The sequence below is a fragment of the Centruroides sculpturatus genome, unplaced genomic scaffold (genome assembly GCF_000671375.1).
Source record: "Centruroides sculpturatus isolate CEXI.00-Female unplaced genomic scaffold, Cexi_2.0 scaffold1124, whole genome shotgun sequence".
Classification (NCBI taxonomy): Eukaryota; Metazoa; Arthropoda; class Arachnida; order Scorpiones; family Buthidae; genus Centruroides; species Centruroides sculpturatus.
Window position 1 is genome coordinate 210,525 of NW_019385396.1, and position 13,009 is coordinate 223,533.

Here is a 13,009-nt window from a genome sequence, read left to right on the forward strand (position 1 = left end):
CTAATTTATTATTTAAAATATTCATTTATTTATTATATCTTAAATTTCTAAAATAATGGGAGAAAAGCACAATCCAAATCCGAGCAATATTGTCTTTCATACCTTTACTATATTAGTTTCATATACTGTGTATCTAACCTGATTATTCCATGCTTTTCTGTAACCATCTCTTCCACTCCATATATATAAACGGGTATTAATAGCAACAGAGCAGTGACCAGCACGTGCCCTTGGTATAGCTTCTTCAAATACTTCCATTGCTAATGGTTCCCATGTCATTGTTTCTGTAAAAAGTATAAAAATTTTTTGATTATATTTTGAATTTCTATAAAATCACACAAAAATAGAATTTTAATTAAAAAATACAAATTCAACAATGTTATGTAGATCAATCACACAGATTTTTTCTTTTGCATGAGGGCATGTCTTATTGCCATTTCATATTCATCTTAATAATTAAAATTACATTTAATAATTTAGAATATCTGAAGGAAAATACTGTAAATAGTGTGTATAAATGTGGGATTAATTTAGATCAAATACAGTTAACCCCCGTATAACATGGGAGTTACGTTCCAAAAAATTGCCATGTTATACGAAACAAAGAACTAATGCGAAAAGGAGGGTTATGTTCCACAAATTAAAAAATATGCTGTTAAATCCTTCTTTAAATCGAATTTATTATTATTTTTTTTTATGGGTAAAATACTTATTTATTATTTAAGTAAACATTTTACCAGAGGATTATTTATTCTATATGATGATCTCAGCATGAGCAACATCAACTGGTAACGGTTTTTGGATGCATTCGTTACTAGCGGTCGCTCTGTGTCTCCACTATAACAGAAGTGTGCTGCTGTTTGTGACATTTAGGAACAATGGTGAAAGAAAAAAAGATGTCAGTGCCTGCACTAGTGATAGTATCATGATGGAGGAATCCATAATTATAAAATATGAGCTTTTAGAGGCAAAAGAAGGTCCCAATTGTAAAATTTAACCTATAGTCCACGATATCTTGCTGGAATTGGCCAAAGATATCAACAGGTATGCCATCGTTTGGGTCAGGAGTCACGCTGGTGTTTTTGGCAACGAGCAGGCTGACCAAGTTGCCTGCATGGCCAAGCTATAATGCCACTCCCCAATATCACATCTTAAGACAAACAAAAGAAAATGCCTCCACTATTTGGCAAAGACAATGGGAGGAGCATAGCTAATGTCTTACAAAGGAGTTTTTCCTCAAGGTTTCAGATTCTACTCTTCCAATCATTGACCAAAAATTGGTCCAATTCTATACTTTACTGGACATGGGAAGTTTAAACCAATACCTTCACGGGTTTGGCAAATCGAAAAACTCACTGTGCAAAATTTGTAACAAAACAGATGGAGTAAAACACTATCTGTTTAAATGCCCTATGTTGGATGATAAGCGTTTTACCATCACCACTCTACTTCCACCAGAAGAAATTGACCTTGCAGCCTTGGCATATTTGTCAAAGACAAAAACTGTTTTGTAGAATTTAAAGAACTATTGATACTTATTTCAACAGAACTACCGTTAATTAGGTCACTTTGTCTCAATGGACTGATGTTTTCTCGAACCAGGCACAAAATTTTGTACTGCTTTGTTTATTTAATGTACACATAATAACATGAACATTACGTGTTAACTGCATTTTCAGTGTCATGATAACTCATTTCCACGTAGTTCAATGCATTATGTTTGTTGCACCACATTGGGTTTCATAGTGTACTATTACATTACATGTTCTCTTAGTTTGTTAACAATATTATGCATTGGTATTGTTGGTAACATATTGTATGGTAATAATGTTAATCCATACTCTTTTGAGTACTATTCTACTGTTAACTGTTTCTTGTTAAAGCTATGTAACACAATAGACTGGGATATTGTGAAAACTGATATAAGAGAGATATACAATGCTTAGTACAGTGGAACCCCGGTTAACGAACGTCCTGGTTAACGACCAAATCGGTTAACGAACTTTTATTTTGGAAAAATTTTGTCTCGGATAACGAACAAAACTCGGATAACGAACTTAACGGCTTTTTGTGTCAAATTTGTAAGCTTGCTGACTTTTAGGGAAAATCAGTTAATCGTGTGTCGGTGATGGTCTAGGGTCCATTCGTACGTTGGTGGTGGCGGAGGAGACAAAGATGACAAGTATTTTACAGTGAAAAGTTTATTAGAACGGGAAGATGCTTACATATTTGATATAGTTGGAAATGGCTTATCTACAGTATTTTCTCCCGGCATTGAGCAGTGGCGTATCGCTGGTCCTACGATAGTGCAAGCTGATCAGTCGTAGCCCCAGAGCGGACGAGATGGGTTCGCTCGGTCACAGAAGTGATGGTAGGTGACAGAGCTGCAACGACTGGAGCGGTCCGCGAGACACAACACAAATTTTAGCAGGCACGACTTCAGGCTTAATCCAGATGAAGACGACACAGATTAATCGCCATAGAATTTTTAGGAAAACTGCGTTTTGACTTTGAGATTCGGGTTTTTATAGTATTTCTTCCTTGAATTTCACCTTACGATTAGTCCTGCGTCCCATTCCTCGCTTCCCGATTGTTTTCTTCATTGTCTCCAGGTGAAAACTGAAACCAGATCAGGTCACAAGAAAGGTTTGTTCGGAGGCGTTTATTTGACACCTGTTCGTCGACTCTGATCAGAGATTGTTGATAAACCTATAAGCCTTTCGCTCATAATTTAGCCTATTCTTTCTGCTATCTGTCATTTTAGAACTTTAACGATCGTATGTGATGTTTTTATACCCGTTAAATCTTTCCCCTTTTCCGAAAATTTAACCTAGATCGACTGTTTATGAGCACGTTTTCCTATATTTTCATTAAATAAAACCCATTTTACAAATAAAATTACAAAAATACTGACGGCTAGAACGGATTAATTGTATTTGCATTAATTTCTATGGGAAAAATTGCTTCGGTTTACGAACAATTCAGTTAACGAACGGACTCGTGGAACGGATTACGTTCGTTAACCGGGGTTCCACTGTAATTGTGTATTTGTATTTGTATTAGAGATGCATAACAAGAATCTCATCTATGTATTCATTTATGTATTTATAGCATTGTTACTATTTGCTATTATTATGTTCTTATATTACATTAATTTGTATGTGTTCATTCCTTTATATTTGTATTATCTTATTATCTATAAAATGTTCATATGTGTTTATCATTGATATAATATTTGGTATTATATTATCATATGTTCATTTGTTAATAATACCTGATGTATGTTACCATGTATTTATGTAATCAACTCCTATGCAAGTTATTTTATGTAAGTATTTGGCTACTCTGCAGTCAATAATTTGCCAAGTATATTAATTGAATTCTAAAACTTGTATAGCTGTAATCTAAAATATTCTCTTTATGTAACCTGTTTTACATGTATTATGCTTGTAAACATTCTGCTCTCAACCTCGGTGGTGCTCTGTGACCTGAGGCCGTCTTCGGAAATAAAGATTTATACAAAGTGAAAGTGAAAGTGTAAAATTTAACCATTAAATGGATTATTTGTTGAAAGAGCATTCAAAGTAGCCACGAAAAAAATTAGAATGCTCGCGCGTAGGTATAAAAGAACACACCTTTTATTACATTTCATGTTGAACAAGGGTTTTACCCAATTCCTGAACTGTGTTAGAGTGAACCCATGCTATAAAAGCAGTGTTATACGGGGGCTACCTGTAATCTGATTAGTACAGAAGTTTGGGTTTGATGATTGTTTATTGTATATATATGTACTGATATATTTGATCTAATGTTTTTGTATCAGGCTTTTCAATTCAATACTTGTTTGTTTCCATCTTTGACAAGTCTTATCTAATACAAATGAATAATAGAGTATAACACATATAGCTTTTTATTCACGTATCGCATGTTCCATATTAGATAGATATACTGTGAAAAAAATGCCATAATAATGACAAAACAGCAGTAACTAAAAATGATGGAAATAAAGCCAAGTGTTTATTTATAACTCAAATGTGAGTTTGAAGTCCAATATATTCGCAAAACATGGCTTCAAAAACAACATAGAAAACAGCAGCAATTTTCCACATTTCAGGTTTTACAGTATTTCAGTTCAATCTATGTCCAGTTTAGGATGATCTGTGATTAATGATGAAGATAGGTCAAGTTAATAGAAAATCATCCAAACTACTGCTGATATTGGGCTACTTTACCATTACTATTAATAAATAAATTCTAAATAATTTGGTACTAGAGGTAGACATTAGGTGCCATCTCTTAAATTTAATAATTATAATTAAATTAATATTTACTAAATAATTTAGGATATTTTATGGCAGTCATTTAACTTATTAATAAAAACATCAGACTTTGAAATGTTTATAAATGTTCATATATTCATATATAATGCTAATATATTCCATATCAGCATTATCATTTAATTCTAGAATTAGATGATAAAGCCATACTAATGTTTATAAATGAAGTTGTACCGTACTAATGTACTGTAGAATGAACACATACTAAATTGGTACGACTTCCATATCTATGCAATTTAAAGTTAACAAGAGAGATGTTATAAATAACAACATTTAATTAATAGAAAGTTAGTAATATTGATTGTAATGCCCAAATTTGCACTAGTTTGAAACATTATTAAAATTAATGATAATAATAATAATAATCCAAGAACTATATTTATCAAGAAAACAATTAAAATCTTAATTCAGGAAATGCTATAATCTTCGTCCATTCCAAAAAAACTGGAAAATTGATTTAACTTACCAATTAAAAACAAAAAGGAATTTAGTATATTATTTTTATTATTTTATTTTATTACTTTTTGTTTTGTACATTTATTTATTAACAGATGTTAAAATTAGTATATTTCAAAACAGACAAGTTAAAATATAAGTAAACTTTAAAATTTTGGTTATTGTAATAAGATTTCAATTATAGTTGTTAATCTTAATATAATTATCTTTGAATAAATATGTATTTTAAAACTGTCTTTTTGTGCTATTAGTCTCAACATGTGATTGATAATATAACCAGTGTATTAAACATTAATCACTTTAACCTTGTGGCAGTTGTGTGAGGTTAACTGCCTTTGAATGCTTGCATGGCATCTCAGGATGCCAATTTTTATTCCAAAGCTGAAATTATCAGCATTACATCAGAAACTATGATTATATCTTATTTCTGCATTTTATTTTCTTTCTGATGATGTAAAATACTTGAAAATTGATGAAAATGCATTTATGTTTACTTTATTGTAATTTGATCCAATAAAGCAATAAAATAAACACAAAATTTCACATCAGTGTAAATTATCTCATGTATCATGGAATGACATCAGGTTTGTTTGTAATTGGAGAAGGATACATTGTCTTTCAAGGTTAGGATAGTAAAACTATTACATTCCATTTCAAAATTATAAACGTACCAAACTTTTTTCAATAACAAAAATATTAACAATAGTAATATACTGTACTTATTATATTAGTATGTTGTTTACAACATCAATTTATACATTTTCTGAAATTTTTAGGAGCTATCTGACAATTACAAAAAAAATTATCAAAGATTTTCATTTTTTATTGTTTCAAAAATATAGACACAGGTGCATAAAATTAGTATGATAAGTTTTTAATTAATTATTGGTTTAATTAGTTGTCACCAGAAGATAGTATCATTTATTATTACAAATGTGGGGCCAATTTTAAATGGTTTTTTATGATTTAAAACAATGCCTTGTGGAAAAACACTAAGAGTTGGAAATACATGAAATTTACCAACTAATAGGAGCAGGACAATCTCTAAGACAAATTTTGGCAGCTGTAAATCGATCTACATGTGCTGTAAATCGATCTACATTTTCTGACAGTCAACAAGTTGGCTGTCAGAAAATCAGCATCAATATTGCCAATTGCAGTTTCACCAAAAACTGTATGGAGATGTATGCATAATCATAAAAATGCCAAATTTACAAAAATGGCTGCCAAACCGAAATTAACACAATTGCACAAAACAGCTAGATTAAAATGGACAATAGACAAGATGACAGGGAAAGAGGAGCGAATCCAACTAGTCTTTTCAGATGAAAAAAATGGAACTTGGTTGGACCTGACAGTTACTGCCACTACTAACATGATTTGAGGAAGAACAGAGAACTCAGAATGATCAGAGCATACAGCAAGGTGAGGCTCTTGATGATATTGGATTTGGATGGAGGATAAAATAGACATTGTATTTATAGAAAGTAGAATGAATTCAGAAAAGTACCAAGAACTGCTGTATCAAAATTTAATAACTTTTGGATCACTTATTGGGTGATAAAACTGGCAATTCCAACATAATAATGCTGCCATCCATGCATCAAAGTCAATTAAAAATTGGTTTGCTGAAAAAACATTAATGTAATTGATTGGCCATCACAGAGTCCTGATATGAACCTGATAGAGAATGTTTGGAGCATTATGAGTCATCTTGTTTATAGCCAAAACAGACAGTACAATACTGTAAATGCACTGAAATTAGTTATCATGGATTGTTGGAAAAATATTAAACAAGAACAACTTCAAAAACTAGTAATATGTATGTCTGATATAGTATTTGAATTAATTAAATCAAATGGTGGACCTAAAAATATTGAGACATCACAAATCATTTTTTTAAGCACCTGCGTTTATACTTTTGAAACAATCAAAAATTGAAAAATTTTTGATCGATAATTTGATAATTTTTTTTTGTAATTGTCAAATAGCTCTAAAAATTTCAGAAAATGTTTAAATTGATGTTGTAAACAACATACTAATATAATAAATACATTACTATTGTTAATGTTTTTGTTATTGAAAAAGTTGGATGTGTTTATAATTTTGAAACAGACTACTCCAGAGGAAAATTATCAATACAGTTGTGATTGACACCTATTGCTGATGTCAATAAACTGCTAATTGTTTTATTACCCTTATAAACAAAAGTTACTTTCCCACTATAAGTGGGTCAAATGACAATGTTATTGGTTTTTTGTATTCAGAACAATGTTGTCTTTAACATTTAACAACCAATTTTGTCAGATATGTCTGATTATTTTTATTTTTTGCATAATATAGTAACACAGTTATCAAAAATAAATTACCTTAATTCAAAAATTAATATCACTTGAAATATTACAGAAAGTATCAAAACTTTTTGCAAGTTCTTGTAATCAGGAATGTTATCTATATGAGAAATGAAGCAAATGCAAAAATATTGCATGGACTATCAAAAATTTGGCACAATGTTGATTACATAAATTTCTAGCTTTATAACTTAAAAATTTATGAAAATTTTATCAAATAAATGTATTTGTTGTAATGCCTGAATAACACTGATAAAATTAATAAAATGTTTTTCAATTCCCAGTTTTAAATTGCTATTGTGTCAAATTGCACTGATTCCAAACATTGCTTGCAACAGTACACTCATGTAATTTTCCTTCAACTTTTATTATATGTAAAGAGTCCCATATAAGCCAGCAATTTCTTCCCTCTAAAAGTATTTGTGTACTGAAAAAGTGTACATGTACAGTACATGTCTTCCAAGTTGAAAGTTAACAAGGTAGAAATTTTTTAAGATTTTTTTAAACAAAATTTTTAAGTATAAAAAATGTTGAAAAATGTCCTGTAACATCACATAACACCATATGACTCCCAGCTGGTTAATTGTTTTGCTTGTAATAGTGTAATTTTAGTTGCTGGCATTTCTTCAATTACATGCTAGCTATCAGTAAAAGGCAATGCTGAAAAAACAGCAAGAGAACAATGATGAAACAATTATTTTTATCTATTTATATTTATTTATTGTTATAATTTAAATGTTTATTTGACAAGTTTTTAACTTCTTTCCAATCTTAGAAGATATTAGAGAAAGAAAATGCATCAAATATGCAAAAAAGAAGTGGATTTATAAAGTGATATGATTAACAGAAAAGATGCAGATAGAAATCTACCTACCTACCCATCCTTAGAAATGGATTCTCAATAAAAATTATGATAATTGAAGCTGGTTATTTGCAATGTAAGAATTTAAATATTAATTTTAAGGTCAGTTAATATAAATATATATATTTGTATATTAAAAAAAACATTTAGACCAACAGAAGACACCACAGACTATAAGAAAATTTGAAAGATGTGTTGAATCTTTTGTTTTTGAACATTGAAAATCATGATTATCTTTGTTGTATTATTTCCAAAATACATATCAAAAAATCTAGGAAAAAAAAACCTCTCTCTCAAAATCATTCTGTTCCCATGACTATCCAGTTTGAAAAGTCCATCTGTATTGAAAATCACTTCAAAAATAGATTAGTAAAAAATATGAAAGTACTTGGAAATATTCGAAAGTGAATGTTTCTAAACAACTTTAAATTCAAAGAAAGCGGAAGTCAATTACTTTTAATTTTCTAATAATATTAGAATTTGATTTATTAGAATTATCTTACCTAAGTTAAGTGATGCTAATGTATTAGTACATTTCCATTCCTTTTCATGTGTTGCAGCTTTGTTATCTTCCATTACTAAAGGAACCCAGCCACCAAATACAAACATTCGGTGACTAATAAGAGTTGCAGAATGAAGACTTCTTGGTAATGGTGGACTACCATCCACAATAGGCTTACTCCATGACATGCCATCTGAAATTAATTATTTCTTTATTTTCATAGATTTTTATAGTGATAAATTATAAAATTTATAGAGATTAAAATTAAAAACAATATCAGCTGAAATATAACTAAGAATCACTTTTAAATTAAAAAAAAAATTAAACTAGCAAAAGATTTGTAATTAAAAAAAATGTTAGATAGTTTAAAAGAATTAGATTAAAACATTCAAAAATTTAATATACGATAAAAAACTAAAATATGATAAAATATTTTATCAGATAAGTACTATTTTTAAGTAGAAACCCACTAATGGATAAGACATCAAAATTCAGGAAATCAGTCTCATCACAAGACAGCTTTAATTGGCATGCAATGTCATATATAAGCTTGTGTTGCAGATACATTCAGGTGATTTGAAAATAGCATCAGCTGCATTTCAAGTATCATAACACTTGTGGCAGACAACATTTTAAATAAGTAAATTATTTTGAAAAGCTTAAATTATCTAACAAGGTACAACTTGTGCTGTTTAAAGTAACTGAATTAATTGCTGTAAAGTTAAAATCACATACAGTACTCCAGTAGTGTTTCTTATTTTACCAATATGTTGTGAAATAGTAAAAATTATGTTTGGAAACAAAGCAAAAAAGAAAATTATGAAAATTTCTAATTCAGATGATACAATAAAAAACAAAATTAAAAATATCTCAGATGATATTGAGAAAATAGTTACCAATAAACTTTCCAAACATTTTGTTTTACAAATTGACAAGCCCACTGACATTACTGGTAAAGATCATATACTAAGATTTGTTCATTTCATTATTGAAAATGAAATAGTGAATTAACTTCTATGCCACAGAAAACCTATCTTATCTTGTTGTACATTTGGTATTTTTGACTATTACATCATATTTTTAAAAATTTAATATACTGTATCATGAAAAAATATTAAATAGAAATTATTTGTGTTATAATAGAATATTTAACATTATTGGAAGAAAAGATTGGTTACTTTCCTTCCTTAAATATAGAAAATTATAGTGGATATGAAATCCACAGTTGTAAAACATTAAGTTGTGAATAGTATTGTACAACAATAATTGGTAACCTTGTCAATGAATTATGCTTTAAAATGGGAATTCTCCAAAATAACTCCTGAGGGAATTTTGGATTTTTGTCCAAGCCGCAGCTGGATGACAGTCAACTGGGTGATAATCAAGTGAGTGACAGTTAATTGGGCAACAAAAGTAAAATTTTTTGCATGCTTATCAAGCATATGAATTGAAGATTTTTTTCTTTGTAAACATTGGAAAAATACATATAAATATAAATATGGTTAAAACTTATGAGGTATGAGTTATAAAAGTTATTTCCAACTTAGGAAAAAGAAATATTTTGGAACAATGTACTGTAGCATTGTTAATTATCATATATCAGAAGAAATTAACAAAGCTTATCAAACAAAAAACTGTTTATCAGAGAAAAACAATTCTTTAAAAATAAATTATTTCAAAGAACTTTTATATTTTTTTGTTTTAATGTATATTGAATTTAATGTGTAATGTAATGTATTCTCAATTTTATGTAATTGTTGTTTTTCTTTTTATGTATACTTGTTAATTTTGGGGTAGATATCAACTGTCTGTTGAGACTTTTCTATTTACTTGTAAAATAAATAAATAAAATATATAACATGTATAAATATTTTTTTTTGGCACTCTAACACAAAATTTGTGCTACTATTTAAACACTTGGCATTTTCTCATCTTTATCCAGTTGATACAAGCATTACTACATATTTTGGGCTCACTGCCCCAAGTCAACATTAGATTTCCTACAGGCTTGAAGGTTTACACTTATATAAAAGAAATGCAGTTTCCTATATTTTAAGTATTACTGTTACACTACTTTTATTGATGTTTCGGGGTGTAAAGATGTATAAATATGTTTAGTAATTTCAAAATTGTTCTTTTAACTCATTTAACTCATTTCTTAAAAATTATTATTTAAACTTACTGGGATAAATAGGAAAAAATGGCAATTTTAATAAATAAAATAATAAAAAATTTTACTTTGTCTATCATTGATCACTTATTTTGTTGTCTAGATGTTCAGTACCCAGTTGGCGGTAGCTCAACCACCACCCAGACATCTTTGCCCAGTTGATGATGTCTCCAAATATTCATATCTCTCCACAAGGACATTGAAAATTTTATAAAACAGCAACTACACACTGGGTTGTATATAGCAAAATATGACCTACTTGAACCTATAACCAGTGTGTATAGAGTTTAATCTTCCAAAACGAATGTTTTCTTAACCCCTTCTGGGTTCTTCAGGTAAATCAGCTGGATCGAACACGAATACGAAAAAATTTGAACAAATCCGAGAACTGTTGAGTTTGAATTGTTCGGTTCGTTTGTATATTCCATCACATGACATGCTTGGAAGTGCTCGAACTTAACAATCAATGTCCAAACGCAAGAGAAAGTTATGTCAAAATACATAACATACGTGAGAGTGAGACAAATAATTAACAATGATCTCACATGTTCCCCAGTAATTTTTTCTTTATTCTTTACCACGTAATAAATAGTATAATGCTATCTTTCCGTATGTAGTAAGTTCTGCCATGCCATGGAGAGGCTAATCTCGTCTCTTGTAATAATGCATGAGGATGTGTCATGCACCTTAAAAATTTCCATCTCCTCTAACCATTTCAGTTGGTCGGTCAAGTTCAGTTGGTGAGGTGTGGTGACAATTAATTGCGCTCAAGTGAAGTCCGCCACAATTTTGGGATCAGTTCCATTAAGTGGAGAGTGAGGTGGTGCATCTATTGCATTGTATATCAGAGATATGCTCTTTTAACCTAATTCTCAACGAACGTTTAGTCGATCCTATGTATACCAAATCCCTGTTAAACCGGTTATCCCTTAGCGGACTGTATAGATGCCTGATAGTCTCTCCATATTGGATCAGTATTTTCCGTTACATAACATGTCGAACAAAGTACTGCATCTCCTATATGTCAGGGTAACTTTTCGGTTTTATTGCAATGGTGCGGTACAAAGACCTCAAGAGGGGGTTGAACATAGGAGTAGGCTTCTTCCACTAATAGTGGAAGAAGCCTGTGCCTGTTTAAGGTGCTCCGAGATTTTCCGTATAATATTTGTGGTAACCATGGAACCAGGCAATGTCTTCCAAGTATTTTAACTCTTCTGCGAGTTCCTGATGAGTAGAAGAGTGCGTATAGGCTCGTTTAACCAATGCCCTGAAGGCCGCCATCTTGTACTGGAAGGGATCACATGAGCTTATTGGTGTGTATGTGGATATACTAGACGGTTTGCAATAAACAGATGTGCATATGATGGAATCTTCAAATCTGATATCCAAATTGAGAAAATGGACTCTGCTGCTACTATGTTGCTCCATCACGAGGGACAGCCCATACGGATTGTCGTTCATTTCGCCTAGAAAGCAGGTTAGGTTGGGAGTTGTCCTCCATAAGATAATAATGTCATCGACATACCTTTTGTAAATGATAATGTCCTGGAGGAAGTATCCTGCTCTCCAATTGTCTAATAACCAGCTCACACAAATCCCTGGAGACCAAACTGCCCATGGGGACACCTCTGGTTTGTGAATTCCATCTCCTCTAACCATTTCAGGTGGTCAATGTGTGGTGACAATTACAGCAGTGGCTTTGCGCCACTGCTGTAATTGTCACCACACCGATGGAAAATGTGAGGATACATCTTATGTTCAACCCCCTCTTGACATCTTTGTACAGCACCATTGCAATAAAACCGAAAAGTTACCCTGACATATAGGAGATGCAGTACTTTGTTCGACATGTTATGTAACGGAAAATACTGATCCAATATGGAGAGACTATCAGGCATCTATACAGTCCGCTAAGGGATAACCGGTTTAACAGGGATTTGGTATACATAGGATCGACTAAACGTTCGTTGAGAATTAGGTTAAAAGAGCATATCTCTGATATACAATGCAATAGATGCACCACCTCACTCTCCACTTACGGAACTGATCCCAAAATTGTGGCGGATTTCACTCGAGCGCAATTAATTGTCACCACACCTCACATTGACCGACCAACTGAAATGGTTAGAGGAGATGGAAATTTTTAAAGCGTATGACACATCCTCATGCATTATTACAAGAGACGAGATTAGCCTATCCATGGCATGGCAGAACTTACTACATACGGAGAGATAGCATTATACTATTTATTATGTGGTAAAGAATAAAGAAAAAATTACTGGGGAACATGTGAGATCATTATTAATTATTTATCTCACTCTCATGTATGTT

General features: G+C 31.0%; 1 protein-coding gene across 1 annotated transcript in view; it reads right to left on the bottom strand.

The window, feature by feature from the left end:
* The window catches only part of LOC111638513 (host cell factor 1-like), a 198,798-nt gene that overhangs the window by 137,727 nt on the left and 48,062 nt on the right, over positions 1-13,009 (bottom strand). The window contains exons 4-5 of the mRNA XM_023384229.1: positions 8,510-8,701; positions 139-284 (exon numbers count right to left, since the gene is read on the bottom strand). Of these exons, the coding sequence (XP_023239997.1) occupies positions 139-284; positions 8,510-8,701 (338 nt within the window). The remainder of the gene's footprint in view (positions 1-138; positions 285-8,509; positions 8,702-13,009) is intronic.